This window comes from Xenopus tropicalis, chromosome 5 (genome assembly GCF_000004195.4).
Source record: "Xenopus tropicalis strain Nigerian chromosome 5, UCB_Xtro_10.0, whole genome shotgun sequence".
Lineage (NCBI taxonomy): Eukaryota > Metazoa > Chordata > Amphibia > Anura > Pipidae > Xenopus > Xenopus tropicalis.
Window position 1 is genome coordinate 57934912 of NC_030681.2, and position 20802 is coordinate 57955713.

Genomic DNA, 20802 nt, shown 5'->3' on the forward strand with positions numbered 1-20802 from the left:
CTTGGTATCATAAAACAGGTTCTGAGTGTCTGTGGTGTGAAGATGCCCAGGGTCTATTGTTTATTGTAAAGGTCCTGGTGCCTTGTTTTCTATACCTTAAGTAAATGTTTTATTTTATTCTGCAGAAAGTTTTTTATAACTGAGTAAACCGCACTAGAAGCTCCCTCCATTTGTTCAACACAGCAGCTGCCATTTTAAGTAGCTTCCTGCTTGCAGCTCTTAGCCATTGGTAGCTCAGATTACACATTCCTCAAGAAGTGGGGAGGGAGTTTTTAGCATTGTTGTTAAAAAAAAAAAAAAAAAAGGAGACAAGAAATCCTGTTTCTTTTGATAGAGGACCCAGTACAGCTTTTCTGTAAGTGTTTATGGCTGTATTTACATAGACCTTTCTGATGACGCTTTCTTAGTTTTTACCTTTCCTTCTCCTTTAAAGGGGACCTGTCACTCCAAGAAACAATTCCAGATTGTTTTCTATTGTGTTTGTCAAGCAAAATAAACTTCACCTACACTGTAGAAATTATTTTAATCTTATTTTCTTCAGCCTTGGAATTCACAATTGCATCAAGCAGGCAGGCACCATTTTGCGGACACTGTTATTAAGGCAAGCTTTGCATCCTGCCAAAATCTTTTTTCTATGGCAGTATGGGGGGACCTGATACCCATGCCCATGCACTGGTTACGAAATTAGATGGTGAGAAGGGAGGGGGAATGTGAGGGGAATAGCAACATCTAATAAGTTCTGAATTGAAAGTGAAAGTAACTGTCTGCCCCACCTCTATAGAGGCGGGGTAAGCAATATATGATTGACAGCTGGGATTTTTAAATGCTTTTATAATGGGCATTGATGTGTTAATTAAAAAATGCCTTTTGGTTTAATATTTAATTTTAAAAGGGCTTTTATTATAAAGCTTTTTATGCCTGGGTGACAGGTCCGCTTTAAGTACCATGTTCTGTGTGAGCCACTGAGTTAATTGAGCTGAGCCATCTGTGTCCCTGTCGAATCAGTCTTGAAGCTGTGACTCTTTTATTGTGTGCACTAATGAAAAGAACTGATTAAGCACAAATTATTTCAGTTTTTAAAAAAAGAAAGAAAGGGTTAATCACTGGTGGGTGGGGGTTGCTTCTTTGCTCCTTGTAGCTCCACACAGGCCTACTATCAAGTTCAACCGTAATGCCTATAAATAACCTGCCAACTGCTAGTTGATCCATAGGAAGGCAAAAAAAAACATCTGAAGCCTCTCTAATTTGCCGCAGAGGGGAAAAAATTCCTTCCTGCCTCCAAGATGGCAATCGGACCAGTCCCTGGATAAACTTGTACTAAGAGCTATCTCCCATAACCCTGTATTCCCTCATTTGCTAAAAAGCCATCCAATCTCTTCTTGAAGCTATATAATGTATCAGCCAGTACGACTGCTATGAGAGGCTCTTTAGTGTTTATACAAGGAAATCATTTGTTTTCTTTCTGTGCAGACAATGGGCAAATTACAGGTGTGTGTATATGTGTGTGTGTGTGTATATATATATATATATATATATATATATATATACATACATACATACATACATACATACATACATACATACATACATACAGTGGTGTGAAAAACTATTTGCCCCCTTCCTGATTTCTTATTCTTTTGCATGTTTGTCACACTTAAATGTTTCTGCTCATCAAAAACCGTTAACTATTAGTCAAAGATAACATAATTGAACACAAAATGCAGTTTTTAAATGAAGGTTTACGTTATTAAGGGAGAAAAAAAACTCCAAATCTACATGGCCCTGTGTGAAAAAGTGATTGCCCCCCTTGTTAAAAAATAACTTAACTGTGGTTTATCACACCTGAGTTCAATTTCTGTAGTCACCCCCAGGCCTGATTACTGCCACACCTGTTTCAATCAAGAAATCACTTAAATAGGAGCTACCTGACACAGAGAAGTAGACCAAAAGCACCTCAAAAGCTAGACATCATGCCAAGATCCAAAGAAATTGAGGAACAAATGAGAACAAAAGTAATTGAGATCTATCAGTCTGGTAAAGGTTATAAAGCCATTTCTAAAGCTTTGGGACTCCAGCGAACCACAGTGAGAGCCATTATCCACAAATGGCAAAAACATGGAACAGTGGTGAACCTTCCCAGGAGTGGCCGGCCGACCAAAATTACCCCAAGAGCGCAGAGACAACTCATCCGAGGGGCCACAAAAAACCCCAGGACAACATCTAAAGAACTGCAGGCCTCACTTGCCTCAATTAAGGTCAGTGTTCAAGACTCCACCATAAGAAAGAGACTGGGCAAAAACGGCCTGCATGGCAGATTTCCAAGGCACAAACCACTTTTAAGCAAAAAGAACATTAAGGCTCGTCTCAATTTTGCTAAAAAACATCTCAATGATTGCCAAGACTTTTGGGAAAATACCTTGTGGACCGACGAGACAAAAGTTGAACTTTTTGGAAGGTGCGTGTCCCGTTACATCTGGCGTAAAAGTTGCTGCTTCAGGACCTGGAAGGCTTGCTGTGATAGATGGAACCATGAATTCTACTGTCTACCAAAAAATCCTGAAGGAGAATGTCCGCCCATCTGTTCGTCAACTCAAGCTGAAGCGATCTTGGGTGCTGCAGCAGGACAATGACCCAAAACACACCAGCAAATCCACCTCTGAATGGCTGAAGAAAAACAAAATGAAGACTTTGGAGTGGCCTAGTCAAAGTCCTGACCTGAATCCTATTGAGATGTTGTGGCATGACCTTAAAAAGGCGGTTCATGCTAGAAAACCCTCAAATAAAGCTGAATTACAACAATTCTGCAAAGATGAGTGGGCCAAAATTCCTCCAGAGCGCTGTAAAAGACTCGTTGCAAGTTATCGCAAACGCTTGATTGCAGTTATTGCTGCTAAGGGTGGCCCAACCAGTTATTAGGTTCAGGGGGCAATTACTTTTTCACACAGGGCCATGTAGGTTTGGATTTTTTTCTCCCTAAATAATAAAAACCCTCATTTAAAAACTGCATTTTGTGTTTACTTGTGTTATCTTTGACTAATAGTTAAATGTGTTAGATGATCAGAAACATTTTGTGTGACAAACGTGCAAAAGAATAAGAAATCAGGAAGGGGGCAAATAGTTTTTCACACCATTGTATATAGATATATAGATTTTTTTTTTATATATATATATAAAATATATACACATATATGTTTAAAAATATGTTACTGAGTTTAAATTCTGGTGTAAAAAAAAAAAGCTGAATACAAATCATTGTAGTTTAACGGTTTGTTATTTACAACATATACAATGTAGGTGTTGATATTTTTCAAAACCTTCAGTCTTGCTTTATCATTTTCTTTTCTCTTATTTTCTAGAAAATTTTTGAGGACATGGGTGACCGTTGGTGCTTGTTGACAGCCCCATTGAAGAACTCAAGGCAACAACTTCCAAGGCAAGATGACATCAGATTGCAGTAGTGTCATTAAGCAGAATCTTCGTTTCTGCAGAACAGAACAGAAGTTTACCTGTGGTAGATGTAGAACTTTAGCTTCACCAAAGGAATTTTCAAAGAGTGTAGTTGACTGCAATGCATTTACAAAAAACCTGTTTTATTTGAGTGGTACTTATGGAGCTACTGTAAAAGTGCTCATACGTTAAAAATTCTGTTAACAGAATTGGTGATCTTCAGGAAATGCAAGGCAGTTTTTTTTTTTTAAATGAGAAGTTCTCAAATATAATAAAATAATAATAAAAAACTGTATGTATGATTGCCCAAAGGCAGTTGGGATGGAACGGTCAGCACCTTGTACCTGCAAAACAGTTTCTTTGCAAGTTGAACACTATATGTGTTGCAAATAATAGATTACCCTGGCTTACTGAGCTTATTAGAGTTCAAACTGTAGTACGTGAACAAAGTTGCTGAATGGAAAATGCTTATGCTGGCTGTTTATTTTAAAAAGTCATACTGCAAAAATTAAATGTCATCTGTCATTAGGATGTGCTTAATTTCATATTGAAATTTTCAGACTGTATTTTGATTTTTCAAATATCATTTTATTAAAGGAATCAACTAAGTATTCTGTCTTTTTTTTTTTATTGCATTTTTTTATTTTAATGTCAAGTAAAAAAATAGAAAAACTTAGGTGTTGTCTGTGAAAGTAGAGTTCGCCCTTTCCAGATAATACAGTACATACTTGAATGGCTTCTTGCTGTATAATCAACTTCTTTGGGGAAACTGCCACTGCAGAAAAAGAGTAGGCATATTGGGTTGCACTTAAGGTGATTTTCAAGATTTGTCCACAATTAAAATTCCCCTAAAAATTCAAGAAAATGTCAAAAATATGTATATGGTTATTGCAGTCCAAAAGTACCATACCAGATGAGTGTGAGAAAATCAGAAAAAGAAGCCTGGGTATAACTGAACTAAGACTGTATTTCACCAGGTGCCTTGTTTAGATTTTGAGTAATCAATTATGTACCATATCCTGTGTCAGCCAGTGGCTTGATGGAGCTGAGCCATCTGTATTCCTCTCAAGTAGGTCTTCAAACTCTGACTGCTATTTTGTATACACTAAAGAAAAGAACTGACTTAAGCACATGTACTTTTGCTGTATTCCTAATAACCAAATAATTTCCAATTTTTAATGGAACCATGCTTTCATCTTGTTACAATTTATTTACTTAAAAAATGTTGGGGTTAGTGTAAGGGCTCTGGCACACGGGGAGATTAGTCGCCCGTGGCAAAACTCCCTGTTCGCGGCCGACTAATCTCCCCGAGTTGCCTACCCCTGCCATCCAACCGGCGAACATGTAAGTCGCCGGCGGGATGGCAGACGCGGCGGGGCGATTTCAGGAAATCGCCGAAAAAGACTCGCAAGTCTTTTTTGCCGATTTGCGCGTCAGCCATCCCACCGGCGACTTACATGTTCGCCGGTGGGATGGCAGGGGTAGGCAACTCAGGGAGATTAGTTGCCCGCGAACAGGGAGTTTTGCCGCGGGCGACTAATCTCCCCGTGTGCCAGAGCCCTTAGGGGCAGATTTATCAAAATGTAAGTTTAGAGCTTAAATAAAAACTCACCCATGTTCCATTCATTCTTACGGGATTTTTAGAAGCGTATATATAAAATGGTGAGTTCTATGATGTTTTATGTATTAATAAATCTGCCCCTTAGAGTGTGCTGCAATCAGTTTCTCATTTTCTACATTTTCCTTCCTGATTATGAACACTTGTTTTTAGTATGTTTTTCAAACACAGCTTCTGTCCCCTTTGTTATGTGAGTTAGTAAACTTTAGTAAGAGAACTTGAAATAAACACAAATGTTTCTTTGCTGTGAGTCTGTGGCTTGCTGCAGAGCTTTTCAAACTTTTCTTTGCACACACTCCCTTTTTAAAGGAGGAGGAAAGGTATAATTACTGGAGGGTGCCAAAAAGTTAGGTGATGGTAATCACTTACCTGATACCCTGGGTCGGTGCTCCTTTTGGCACCCAACACTGATTATACCTTTCCTTCTCCCTTGTCCCGTTTCGCTTTGCCAAAAAATTAGTGAAACTGCCGAAAAATTAGTATAATACAGTCAAAATGCAACTTTTTTTTTTTATGCTGACAATATTATTTACACACAACTTTTTTCTTATTCCAAATGCATTAAAGTAAATTGTTTTGTTTTTTTTTAACTTTTTGTGTTAGCAGAAAAAAAAAAAATTGGCGAAATGCAGAATTTCTCTACGAATCCATGCCTGGTGAAAATACTTAACAATCAGTCCATGATACACGCACATACATACAGACCTGTTATCATGAACAATGTGCCTAGAATATAGAATAGGTACTCTGACACCCTGTGCAGAAAAGTTATGTAATATAACCTTTTACCACTGTAAGAGTTTTCTTCTTGTGCCATGTCTTTCAGTTTTGCTTTCCACTTCTTACTTTTTCTTCCTTCATTTTACTCAGTCTATACTTTCTTCTCTCATCAATTTTATTTTCTTCTCCTGTTCTTTACATTTACGTTTATTTTAGTTTTACATTTACTTTAGTTTAGTACCTAGTTTTACATCCTTATCATTTATTTATATAGCACCAGCAAGTTAGGCTTTACATTCATTTATAACAAACGGGTCCTGGTATAATGTAACAAATACAGGATAAGAATTCTTGGACAAGGATAATATACAGGGCTAGAGTAATCTCAATCTACAGTATATATTATTATACATATATATATTATTAACCCATAATATATTACACATCACTTATACTGCACCAGCACCATACAATAAATGGATGCATACACTGAACATACGGATTACATTAAAAAAAAAGCAATAACTGATACAAGCGGTAGGGGGACCTGCACAAAAGAGCATTTTTACTTTTCCTTGTGTACAGGTGAGGGATCCATTATTCCTGAACCCATTATCCAGGAATTACGGAATAGGCGTCTCCCTAAGACTTACTATTTATCAAATAATTTTACATTTTAAAACATGTATTAATGTATAAAGTGCTACAAAGATACACAGCACTGTATAATCTTACAGTGTACAAAAGTACACATAGGGAGGATAAGTTTTATAGTAATTACAATAAATAAGTATAAATACACAGATTAAGTGCCATGTGGTATAAGAGAAAAAGCATATATGTTAGACTGCAAGCTCTAAGGGCTAGAGACGTCTTTTCTACTAACATATATCCCTTTCCTTTGTAAAAGTGCTTAATAAATCTTTACTGGAAGCAAAACAATCCTATTGGGCTTATTTAACGTTATAATATACTAACCTCTAATTACGGCTCTTCTCTTGAAAACATCCTTTTCTTGAGTTTTTTTGTCACCCCTTATGCCCGGTACTTTTTCTTCTTTGCTGCTTTCCCAATGTATCTCTCTTCTTATTCTACCCCACTTAATTCTTGGGCCAGCATAATATTAATGGTAATATTTCCTGCACAATACCTTGCTTCCTGTTTTAGATCAGTTTACAAGAAGAGTGTACAGTTTGAAAACCAGCACTGACAATGTATGGCCAGCACTGCCCACTGATTTCAGACAGTACTCACTACATGTAATTGTTAGGAAAGCCTGTACAAGCCATTCAAGAATTGTCTGGGATTAAACAGCTGATACTGAATAATTTGTTTACACAGGTGATAAATCTTTTTTTTAATACCATATAATACTGTGTGCATTGTAAATTATTATTTTTTTTATTTTTTTTTTTACCAATGAATGTATTTGTTTTATGTCTTAACAATGGCTTTGGTTGCTACTTCACTTAATTATGCATAGGAAGTGGGAGGGAGCTTTTGGTGTGTGAGACCATGTTGGGACTTTAAGCATGCAAGTAATGATTAGGGTCCCAGCATGCTTATGTGCATGAGTATATTTTGGGCATAATAGTATTGTTTCTCCATTCTGGAGTGCTGGATTAATTATTTCTATTATCTGCTGTTGGGGAAACAATTTTCCTATTTCAAGATTGGTGCCCTTTAAACCTACTCCAGATACCTACTAGAGATTTTGCTTTTTTGAAGGATAGAGGCATTTTTATGACATTTTAAAATATCACCTTAAATCTTGAATACTGCAGCATATGAAGTCTTTCATTATTAGGTACCAAGATAAAACTTTGTTTATATGAATGCCAAAGGGCCTTGGTCAGTTTTCATAAAAATAGCAAAATAAGTGGCTAGCTGGCACTTCAGCTCCTGCAAACAGAGCACAATAGGAAGACTTCTGAAAAACAGTGTTAAAAAGGATACATTCTTACAAATACAAAATGGGTACGTGCATTTCTCCAACAAACCGCAAAGCTTTTCTAAAAAAAGGTAACGGGTGCTGTGTTTCTGTGTAAAATGTGTGGCTCACCTATTTGTAGCAGGAGGGCTGCTGTTGTGGCGTCCTTTCTGCTGGGTATTGCACAGCAGAAAGCGTGTGATAGAGCAAAGGGGCTGTTGGGTTGTCAGCTGTTTGGGGATTGTTTCTATAATGATTGTTTTACAGAATCAACATTACTGCTCCCCTGACATATTGCTGAGTGGGTTGACTTTCTTCCTGAGTCTCTGCATTAGTGGAGCTAGTTAGTAGTAGTAGTAGTAGGGAGAAACACTAACTGTCAATCTTCCACATATGTGCTTTTCAGACAGAGGGTTAAAATAACTTTATATTTCTAATACCAAAGTATCATAGGTCATTAATATATTGTAAGCTCTTTGGGGCAGGGACATAATCCCAAATGTATTTGAACACCTAAGCACATATTTATCTATTTTTACTGTACAACTTGAAATAATTATAACGTCTGAATGCTCACAGTAATTTACATTGTATGTACCAGGTGTTACTTAAAAACTCTTATTAACAAATCATTTTTGTTACAGGCAATGGTAGCTTGCTACCCAGGTAATGGAACGGGATATGTGCGTCATGTTGACAATCCAAATGCAGATGGAAGATGTGTTACTTGTATATACTATCTGAATAAACAATGGGATGCAAAGGTTAGTTATATAAAATTCTCTACATTTTCAATGTTTTCTTCTAATTTTTATTTGAATACACAAAAGTTTAATTTATAAACTTTAATTAAATTTGCAACTAGGACAGGATTTGTTGGCAGGCAGCAAAGGCCCAGGCCTAGGGTGGCAAAGATCTTGGGGGTGGCATGTTGCCTGCTGGCCATAGATTCACTGTGTACTGGGCGGAAGATTTTGACAGGTGCTTAAATTGCCCACCTGCCCAATTGGAGAAGATTACATTTGAGAGGGTCTGTGTCTGGTGGTGGTGTCCCCAACACCTGGAGATTGGTGTAGGCTGCAGAGGGTTTGTGCAGGCTACAGGGGGAAAGGGAGGTGGGAGCTGCGTGGGGTGCATTACAGAGAAAAAGCAAACCATTTTTGAAATTGTGAATTATTTGATTAAAATGGAGACTTGTTTACTTTTACTGTACTTATTCTACCCCTGCCCTTATCCCCTCCCTCTCATTTTTTTGCACCCTAACCAAATCAACTACATTTGAACAGTAAACAAAGACATACCTAAATCATCCATAGTGAAGCCAATTTTTTTATGGAGTTTTATAATTAGTTAAATATAGATCACCTGTGTGTAGTCAAGGGATGATTAAATGTGTCCTATTAAAGGGGGAGAATACCTATGCAGTCTGTCATTTTGTGTCTAAAGCAAGGACCCAGCACTCTTAAAGGGGTTGTTCACATTTAAGTTATGTTTTAGTATGATGTGAAGTAAAATTCTGAGACAATTTGCAATTGGTCTTCATTTTTTATAAATTTATTTTTTTAGTTATTTCATTCACAGCTTCACAGAGCAATAGTGTTTTGGCTGCTGGGGTCAGTGGCCCCCATTTAAAAACTGCAAAGAGTTGGAATGAGAAGGCAAATTATTGAAAAACTATAACAAATAAATAATGAAAACCAATTGAAAAGTTGCTTAGAAATGACCATTCTATAACATGCTAAAAGTTAACTTAAAGGTGAACCACCCCTTTAAGACTTTTTCAAAAGGCAAATGTATTGATCTCAAAATCTGGGCCTTCGTCAGAAGTTAAATATTGCAAAAAGGACTCCAGTACAAATAAAGTTTTTATACATATTAAGTGCAAAATACAAAAAAGGAAGTCACTCACGATTCAGTAGGTGCAAAAAAACTTCCTCCATGCAGGTTTATTGGAGTAATCAGTGAGAAGAATACAGACCAAAGTTTTTATACACCTCGCCACCGAATTGGAGTTGCAAGGTATCCATCACAAAGTAAAGAGTGGGACCAGTAAGAGTAAATACAGTGATTAGGCTAAACAGACATACTAATAGCTAACCCAATCCTTACAGACATCAGTGGGTAGCCTAGTGTCCTGTACACATTAGCACAGACATGATTGGAAAGGCTGCATGTGGCAATTGGGACACACGGTCCCTTTTATTTGTATATAGACATTGAAACAAACTTCAGCCATCACCCATCAATTATTTTAAGTGGCTATTTATGTGTTTTGTCTTGTCCGTAACTTGTTTTTTTTTTTTGCTTTCTGACTAGGAGCCCTACTTTCAGATTCTAGAAAATAAATTATCTAGATCTGGGATCTTTTGTTTTGTTTTCTGGTCTGTTATTTAATCTCTGCTCCCTTGTGTATCACTACATGCTGGTCTGTGTCCTGGAAGATATAATTCAACCCTTTCGCTGCCGGCCAATTTTGTCACTTGTAGAACTTTTATTTAAATTTATATTCCAGGAAAACTATATATCAGGACAACCTAAGCTTTCTAAATATGCTATGAATGTTTGTGTAATTCCACTTCTGTAACAAGATATAGGCTTCTAAATGTCTAAAAAATAAAAAAAATATATTTTGCATAATATAAACACATACACCAGAAATATAAATTATTTTATGCATGAAAAGTCCTGTGTCTCCTGAATGCACCAATGCCAAATATTTACAGTTTTATGGAGATTTTTCATTTGTTTAGGGCAAAAACTCCCAGCAGTACACTACCAAGATTTCAAGGCCAAAAATTCCATCAACATTAAGTTTAACCTAGAAAACTATACATTTTTGGAAATAATAGATTCTGATTAATCCAGAATACGTAAAACTTGCAATGCTTTGCTAAAGTTAGGGTTTTTATAAAAAATTTAAAATTTTTGAAAAATCACTTCAAAGTTTCCAGTCTATAGCATATTATCTCCTACAGGTCATAAGGTAACCAAATAAAACATCCTGTATATGAACATTAGGGGGCCCCTGAACAGTTGTATGGAATGTAGGCCCCTTGAATGAAAATACATATGATCTATCATTTGTCATTTCAACTTCATACATTTACATAATTTTATGTAGGATAAAGCTACAAAAAAGTACACTCACCCCAGAAAACCATATTTTTTGGGAAAGTACACATTCTTCCAAAGTACACTTCAAAGTATCAAGCCACAAAGCTTTCCTAAAGTTGGCGATTTTGACTGAATATTTGAAAAAAAAAAAATAAAAAATAATTATATATATATATATATATATATATATTATATTTTTTGTTTTGTTTTTTTTAAAAAAAAATATTCCGTTGTTAGTGAACTTTATGCCTTGAGTGAAAGAAAATGAATTTGAGTCTTTATTTGCTAAAATTACAGTACACTCGTGTGGGAAAGGATTGCAGATATGGCCTCTTAGTTCTTTCTACAGCATTATACAATAAATAAATGGATACCTAGTCTGATTGCAAAAAAAATTTCTTTGATGTGTCTTGCATAGTGTGATATTGTATAACTAAAAGAAAATTCTCTCTAGAAAAATTCCCTGCTGGTCGTTGTTATATATTAAATACTGAATGTAAATTTTTTCAGACACATGGAGGTTTACTTCGAATTTTTCCAGAAGGCAAATCCCAGTTTGCTGATATTGAACCAAAATTTGATAGACTTTTGCTCTTTTGGTCTGACCGTCGCAACCCTCATGAAGTTCAGCCAGCTTTTGCAACAAGGTAATTCTTGTTTTAACATTTTTAATTTCATTTAATGATAACACTATTACTATTGTGTTTTCCCACTCTTCTGTAATTACGGCATCTACCAGTTTAATATGCTGACCTCTGTTCAGTTTGTCAAATATCAAGACTACAAGAGGGATAGGTAAAAAGGGCAGGAGACCTTTCCCCCCACCCTTCTTTTTGTATTCCTGACACACACACTGACTTTCTCTCCCTTGTTTTACTTTAATTACAAAATGGCACCATGTACAAATCAGCCAGTAATTATAACAAACTGTTTAACCATTACTGTGTACAAAATACTGTGCTGATTCAAAATTGCTGTAAAAGGTTCACAATTAATGGAGAAGGAAAGGCATTTTACTGCCAATAGATTAGTAACAATAGTGCAAGCTAGAACGCTATATTTATTCTGCAGAAAGCTTTAGCATACCTGAGTAAACAGCCCTAGAAGCTCCCTCTGTCATTTTAGCTTAGTCTCAGTAGCTTCTCTGCAGCTCTAGCTGCGGGTAGCTAAGATTACACAGCATAGTATGGAGGGGGAGCAAATTCTGATGGGAGGGGGAGCAGGAAAGTGGAGAGGGAAAGAGGAGCAAACTTGAGCAGACGTGCCCCTGCCCTGAAGAATTTTTCTGAGAGCAGGAAGTTTGATACTGAAGGACATGTGTACAAAAAAGAAGAAAGAAAATTCTGTGTTACTTTTGATATAGCTTTTCTGTGAGTGCTTATGGCTGTATTTACATTTTACTTAGTTTTTACCTTCCCTTCTACTTGTTTTTTTTTTTTAATTGGAACACTTTAGAAACTATGAAGCCAAAAGAGCACTAGAATATGGGGTGATTTTGGGTGTTTTGCTAGTAGCATTTATAGCTTGCAAATAATGAAGTGGACAGTACACCTATGATGGTATTTGGATAAACTAGAGTCCTGCTTTTACATTACTCAGACAAGAGACTTACAATAAAGAAACAAAAGTGTTAGTATAGATTGTGACTGGAAGATGTGTGTGTGCGTGCATGCAACTTAGTAGGTAATGTTTTGTAAGGAAAAAAAAAAACACATGTACACCTAGTTTATCCTTTTGACCTATCTTATATTTGATGCTGAAGAAGGCAGAAATTTCCCATCCAAAGTCCCTCTGAGTTGCCTCCACTTACTAAAATGGAATCAAACCGTGTGTAGCATCTGTAATATATATGTCAGTATAGCTGCTTTGGCAGCTACTTCACGCAATTTTTAGCGCCTGTGACCTGGGATGCCATCGGGTTTTACAAGTAGATAAAACAATCCTATGGGGTATACATAGTAACATAGTAAGTTAAGATGAAAAAAGACATACGTCCATAATGCCTGTATATAACCTGCCTGACTGCTAGTTGATCCAGAGGCAGGCAAAAAAAAACCATCTAAAGCCTCTCTAATTTGCCTCAGAGGAGGACAAAATTCCTTCCATTCATGTTTAAATGATTTTTAGCAGACTAAGGGGCTGATTTACTAAGACACGAATTCGAAACCGAATTGGAAAAATTCCGATTGGAAAACGAACATTTTGTGACTTTTTCGTATTTTTTGCGATTTTTTCGGCGACTTTACGACTTTTCGGAAATTATTTTTCGTTACCAATACGATTTGCGCGAAAAAACGCGAGTTTTTCGTAGCCATTCCGAAAGTTGCGCAAAATCTTGCGATTTTTTCATAGCGGTAAAACTTGCGCGAAAAGTCGCGCCTTTTCCGTAGCGTTAAAACTTAAAAGGCGCGATGTTTCGCGCAAGTTTTAACACTACGAAAAAATCGCGACTTTTCGCGCAAGTTTTAACGCTACGAAAAATCGCAAGATTTTGCGCAACTTTCGTAATGGCTACGAAAAACTCGCGTTTTTTCGCACAAATCGTATTGGTAACGAAAAAGTCGCGAAAATTTTCCGAAAAAATTGCAAAATACCGATCATTACGAAAAAAAACGCAATCGGACGCATTCGGCCCGTTCGTGGGTTAGTAAATGTGCCCCTAAAGGTATGGAAATCCAAATTACGGAAAGATCCCTTATCCGGAAAACCCCAGGTCCCAAACATTCTGGATAATAGGTCCCTTACCTGTACAAGGTACAGTTTTATTATTACAGAGAAAAAGGAAATCATTTTTAAAAATGATTTGTTTGAATTATTTGCTTGTACTGGAATGTGTGGGAGATGGCCTTCTTGTAATTTGGAGCTTTCTGGATAATGGATCCCATACCTGTACATATGTTATTAATGATGATGATACAGTAATTCAGTGACCCCTGTATTTGCCTAGCTTGAATTTCACACACATTTGCCTTTGGGGTTAGCAGAAGAGATTACAACATTTATATTAGCCTTATGGTTTATATGATAAAAGCATAGCTCCATACATAGTTGGTCAGATTGTGTGTGTTTGATTTTTTTATGGTATACTTTTTATTTCGAAATTACATAGTTTTCATTTCAAATAATTTATTCTGCCATTTAAAATGAACCTGAACCAACAAAAGTAATTTTTTAAATTGCTGTGTAGCCAGCCATCTCAGTGCCTTCTAAGCTTTCAGAAGAAGCCAGCACTACAGAATAGACCTGCTTTTAGCCATTGTTTCTCATACGGTCAGTACAACCCAAGTCGCAAAATAGCTAACAGGGTTTCTTCTTTTTGGGTGCTATTCTTATGTCTACCACTAGGCGGGGCATGAGAGCACATTTAGCAATGCAAACTTCTGAATTCTTTTTAGAGTGATACTGACACGAAAAAACTACTTTTCAAAATATGAATATACATAAAAAGCTACCTATAGGTCGTGTTGACGGTTTTTCGCTGACAGGTTTGGTTTTGTAAGTAGTTGTTAATTGAAGTTCCTAAACTTGACTGTTTTGCCAACATGACTGTCCCTTCCCAACCTGACAGTTATAGCTTCTAATGCTAACAGACAAATATGGCTGCCCCCTCATAGAGGAACACAGGGGATCAGACAGGGAATGTAAACGCATCAGGCAAATATTTTTATGGCAAAATTAATTATAATTATATTACCCTTGCCATGTAATACGTTAAGGAGGTGAATCGCCTAAGAAATTGCTGTATAGAGGAGGGCTTTGGTACTTCAGAGAACAGGGCTTACTCTTTCTAACGGCTATAAGCTTTTGGCAGGGATGGGCTAGCATCAATCATGAGGCTGGCTAGAAGGTAGGAGGAAATTTCAAACTAGACCTGCATTTAGCCACTTTTAAACCTCATTTAAAAATTTGCTTCCCAGTCAAATGCAAAGCAGCAACAATGTACACTCTGGAGCTTGATACAAACAACAGCATTCTCCGGGCACAAGTGCTAGGTAGATAAGCACTAAGAGGCACCCTAGCACTTGGCCCTGAGGAATAATAAGTTACCCTTTTAGTTTTGCACAAATCAGTTTAATCAGCGAAAATAGACAGTACTTACCAATGCCAATCATAAGATCACTAATACAAAAATTAAAATAAAAAGAAACAGTTCCCTGTGGTACTCCACTAACAATCTTGGAGTAAAGCGTTATTCTTTTATTTTGAAAAAATACATCCTTCAGAAAAAATTATACAGTTTTTACAGATTATGCATTGAATTATCCTATTACTTGGCAGTAAATTGAAGCTGTAAGGAACAAAATAAAGAATATAGCATCCAAACCCCCTTGGGTCAATATAATAGAACAATTTAGTGATCCATTCATACATGCCTTATCTGGTGATCTGAATGCAGTACTTCTAGGTAAATAAGAGTTTTTAGTTAATAGGGTAAATGCCAACACTAAGATCATAATTCTGTTCACAATTGCTCTAATAATTTCAAGAAACAGAAAAACCAGAGAACTTTCCCTGTCAGCAGGTGGAAAATTTAAATGTAGCACAAATAGTATAGATGTGACACTCTGAAGGTTTATCTCAATGGGTTGCATTTTAAATGATTTAATATTAAAGATTTTTTATTTATCACTCTAATGTTTAACATTCATTTTAAGACTTGTGATGCAAAAACGTATTTTGTTTTCAGGTACGCTATTACAGTGTGGTATTTTGATGCAGATGAAAGAGCCCGTGCTAAAGAAAAGTATCTGAACACAGGTAATTTTTTATCATTTAAAATTTTCAAATCAAGCATTTGTTTATAATGCTGTGTATATAATGGATAAAGGTTTTATATGTGCACATATTAGTTACATTCCTGTGTTTTACGCATTATTTTCCCTGACAACTGATCTTATAAATAGATGCCAAGCTGGGTTATGCCCCCCATTCTATTCTTTTCTTTTTTTAATTTTATTTGTCAAATCCATTTCATGCATCTTTGGACCCTATAACAATATTCAACATCAGAAACTAATTTAATTTGGAATTCATTTTTACCACTGCTAATTAGTAATTGGTAAAACAAGAGTGAGGGTTCATTTTTGTCTAGTGGGATGTACATATTGATTGAAAAGATAGGTAGGTTTTTGCATAGGGACAAAGAAATTGTATTTACAATTGTACTTACAACCTTGAATTTGCTTTAAAAGTTTTGTGACACATTAATGGTAAAATAGCCTATTTAAAATGCCACCCTTGTCAGTATTTACAATTTAACACACATCTTAAATTTGCCATTTATAGATTACTTGACACATATATAATACAGGGTCCTGTATATTTTTTTTTCAGTAGTGAAATGAAGGAGGCATATAGTTCAGTCATGTCGCTTTAATGAATTATATACCAATTACTAAATAATGAGTTTAGGCTATTTTACCCAATATCATCTACATAGTAACATAGTAAGTTGGGTTGAAAAAAGACATATGTCCATCAAGTTCAACCATAATGCCTATATATAACCTGCCTAACTACTAGTTGATCCAGAGGAAGGCAAAAAACCCCATCTGAAGCCTTTCTAATTTGCCACAGAGGGGAAAAAATTCCTTCCTGACTCCATCTGTTCTAAAGTTTACATTTTCAGTTTGGTTTGAAGGCCTTGTATCAGTATTTATAGCGTGCTTACCAACAATTAATTTAAGTCTTAGTTATGGCCAATTTAATGGCCTTAATTAAGGTTCCTGTACCCTTATAGCCAGGGTAATAAACATGCAAAGTAAAAAAAAAAGATTCTGTTGGAACAAAATGTTCAACTGCAAGACTTAATTTCTTCCAACTGTGCATTTATTGTGCCATTCCACACAAATGGCACAATGATGTCCTGCAGTTGAACCTTTTATTCCTACAGAATGTTTTTTTGGACCGTATTTCTACAGTATTTCTTTATTTTTGTCATGATGAGTGAATTAACAGACTTAGGGAGCCATTACAGCTTTAAATTAAAAAAAAAATACCATTGGTTTCTTAAAAATAAGTTTCCTTTCTATTAAAGCACAAGGAAACCCTCAGCAACAACTTTGACCATTTAGGTGCCTAGAAAATAGTCTATAGCCACTTACCAAGCCCCAAATATATGCACAATTCCTTTTGCAGTTTAATACCAATCCAGCTGTTTTCAAAGACAAGGCTGACATCACATCCAGCTAAAAAGCACTCCGGACTTAGACCCCAGCACATGGGCATAAACAATTGTTGAAAATTCTGCACAGAAACACAAAACTTCTTACAATCCTTTACTTAATAGTGATGCCAGCATTGTGTGCACATCAAAGGCAGGGTAGTGATAGTGTATGATAGTGTACTGTTTTAGTAGGTTCTTGGAAGGGTATCTACTGCTATGGCATCATATTTCTTATTCTTTTTACTTTGTCATCCTGCACACATTTTATGACACACTTTTAAGCCACTAGCATGATTAAGTTGTGTTAGTCAGTTGCTGTCATTCTTATTTTGCCATTTCTTATTCTATTTTGGCCTTGCTTGATGTATTATTAAATGTATGAAGTTTAAATTGTTTCTTTGAATTTTGTCAGATGTTATTCTGTATAAACACTGCAAGAATTTCAGCTTTTTAGCTTATTTTAGCTTAAATTGTGTGTGAAATTCCCACATGTTGCATAGAAAGGTCTTTCATTCTGCAAATAAAAAGACAAATTCTTAGTACAAGGAAATACTGTACCATCTTGAATCTTAATATTATGGCCCCACTTTAGGGAGAAGATACACGGGCGATAAGTTGCAGAAACTATTCTGGTATATGTTACTATACTAACTACTACTACTACTAGACTAATCTTGCGCATTTTCTCTTTTTAAAAAAGGAAAAGAAAGGATGATTTCTTTTGTCGTTGTCATTATGTTAGCAACAACATTATTCTTTTTGGATTAGCAGAAAGGAGGATTTGGTGTTAGAACTTTGAAAGGAGGAAATTCCCTTTCTAAAGGGATTGTACTGTACTTTCAAGTAAGGGTTAAATACCTTTTAAACAAGTGAGAAAATGCAAGGCTACTTTGTTATTCGACTTAGTACGATACTGATCCAGGGAACTTTTAGATTTCTTACTACAATTAAGGACCTGTCATCTGTCTCCAGTTTGCAACATAAAGGGAAACAATGCCTCTGGATTAACTAAATATTGGGTAAATTCACCTGAAAAGAGGTTGTGATGACTCCTCACTTAAGGAAAGGGTATATTATTTATTTATTTATTATTTATAGTGTCTATATTGTTTTACCAAAACCTTTGATTTAACCCTTTATGTAAAAAAACTTGGGTGCACCCAGGGCCGCCATCAGAAACCACGGGGCCTTCACAACAGCTCCCCCAGCGTCCTCCTGTGGCTCCCCCTAGCATCCTCCAGCTCCACCCCCAGTGACTTCCTCCAGCTCCACCCCCAGTGACTTCCTCCAGCTCCCCCACCCCCAGCAACTTCCTCCAGGCTCCCCTTTGGCTCCCCCCAGCGACATCCTCCAGCTCCCCTGTGGCTTCCTCCATCTCCCCCCCCCCCCCTGCGACTTTCTCCAGCTCCCCCATCAATGGCTCCTGCTGCGTCCTCTTGATATGTGCCGGCTCCCCGTTGCATCTGCAAATTTTATAAGGTTGTGTCCCGTGCGTCCGTACCAGTCAAATTTCCCGCTGGCCACCAATGACAGGGCCCATAGTTCTTTAAAGGGGGCCTGAACCAAAAAAAAACTGTATCATCGCCGGGCCCCCTTTAAAGCGTCCGGGCCTGGGACAACTGTCCCCTGTGCCCTCCTGATGGCGGCCCTGGGTGACCCCTTTGCAATTCATGATGCAGTGCCTTTTTCTTTATTCAACTTCTAAACTGGTTACAGTTTAGTGCCATCTTTAAATATGAGGTATGTGGCTGAAAGGCCAAAGGCAAAATGGCAACTAATGGGTTAAAATTTCCATCTCAGTGGTAACTTGTGGAGCAAAATGCTAGGAGAATGGCACAGATAAGATGGTAGGATTCCATAACAGTATAAAAAAAAAAAGATAAAATAAACTGCTGCAGAAGCAGTCATATAGCTACACCAGTCTGTGTTTTTGGCAATATAACATTTTAGGACAACCTCAGTATCATCATACTCTAATACATCTATTAACAATGTAAAGGTATTTCATTTCTAAATACATGAATGTTTTTGTGCTCCTTCTTTACAGGGGAACGGGGTGTTAGGATTGAACTTAACAAACCATCTGAGCAAGTTGTAAAAGAAGTCCAGAATCCTTGAACCATCAACACTACTTTGATCTAGAAACAGCTTTTGAAGAAAACCTTGTAGCTGATATAACAATACATTGCTGATTTTAGCTTAAACTATAAATGTCACCTTCAGTGTACAAGCCATTGTGAATAATGAGAAAGACCTGCAATGTGCATCTTTAAAGAGTTTTATGATATAAGCTGAGGAATGTAGCCTAAATCTGATGATCTGAAGAACTAATACTGTTGCTCCTGCGTTGAAAAGAATGTGGGAGAGCACCAACTACGTTTATGTCCATATGCTAATAGCTCTGTGAAGTGGTCTTCATTATTTGGACTCGGGTTTGTGGTCCACCCTCAACATCTATTCCTTAAAAGCAGATATGTGTAAGAAAGTTTTCCACAAAATAAGTATTTTGTAATCTTCAAATTTTTTTTTGTCATGTTTTTATTTCTAATTTTGTAAGACGTTCCGTTAATGTTGTTAATTGTGTGGAAGAAAAAAAGTCACAGGAAAAAATCATGTATCAGTGCAGATTAAGACAGATATTAAGCTTTCATGGGCTTCTGTTTATTGCAAAAGACATAGATATGGATCCTTCCCTTCATTCTAAAGCTTGGCCATACATGGGCAGATAAAAAGTTGCCAATTCAGCCCTCCTGTATATGGGTTCTGCCTGACTGCTTCCCTCCCTGAATGAAAATTGGCCAGATAATTATCAAGCATGTTTAAAAACCTTGTTTGGCAAGGTCCACATCACCTTATTGATGCAGTCCTTGTCCCAGCAGGCCTGCATAGGCCCTCGTTATGATCTGATCGTTGCAGATCAGCCTGAACGTTGCCAGCATGTATGTGGCCAAAGTAGGCAAATTTTCACTAATTTGGTGTCCATGCTAAATGAATGGAACTTTGTTTATGACAGCTTGAAAGTTTGATGCTCGCCTAAGTGACTACATTTTGCAACTTAATAGTACATTCATGTGAACAGGAAACTCAATTTACTGCTCACACATATGTATATATTGCCTTTACCAGACCAGAGCTACTCAGCATGCATATGTTGGCACTCAAGCAGTCAGAATGAAAAAGCAAAGGACTTAAAACAAGTATGTGAGCAAGAACCTACGGGGGGGGGGAACATTTTTTGTTACTGCTATGTTTAGCAGCTTTGTAACGCAACTAGATATGTTCTTCAGAAACTGGCGTTAAAAAAACAACAAAATTACTGTTCTTCGATGTTACTTTTTTAAGAAATAAAATACACATTTTTATTACAGCGCATTTTTTTTATCAGTTATTGCAAATAACAATACCTGTAATGAAAATAGTATATGCCACAGGATTTTGAGTATGTAATGTGCCGGGTACTTTTTAAGAGGTAAGAGGCAGTTACATGATCACTTTTCCTATTCCAGGCAAAAAAGAAAGTATGCTGCTTGGAACAAACCTAGTAGGTTCTTGAACCGCCTGAAATAAAAAGTTGTCATTTAGCAGATTTACAAACCTACTAGCTTTTTCTGACTTAGCCACCCCATTACTCCAGCCAATAGGGCTGATTCACTAAAGTGCGATAAATTTTATCGCACGCTTTTTTGCGTTAAAATAGACGCGATAATTAGCACGCGATTCACTATAGTATTATCGCGTGTGTTAAGTCGCCATATCGCATGCGTTCATTTTCACTCTGAAAAGAATACGATCACATGATTCACAAAC

The 20802-nt window shown here is 36.7% G+C and overlaps 1 protein-coding gene across 1 annotated transcript in view; it reads left to right on the top strand.

Moving 5' to 3' along the window:
* The window catches only part of egln1 (egl-9 family hypoxia-inducible factor 1), a 37998-nt gene extending 17638 nt beyond the window's left edge, over positions 1-20360 (top strand). The window contains exons 2-5 of the mRNA NM_001015960.2: positions 8360-8479; positions 11340-11476; positions 15517-15587; positions 19043-20360. Coding sequence (NP_001015960.1) covers positions 8360-8479; positions 11340-11476; positions 15517-15587; positions 19043-19113 — 399 coding nt within the window. The 3' untranslated portion in view covers positions 19114-20360. The remainder of the gene's footprint in view (positions 1-8359; positions 8480-11339; positions 11477-15516; positions 15588-19042) is intronic.
* Positions 20361-20802: the final 442 nt, after the last annotated feature.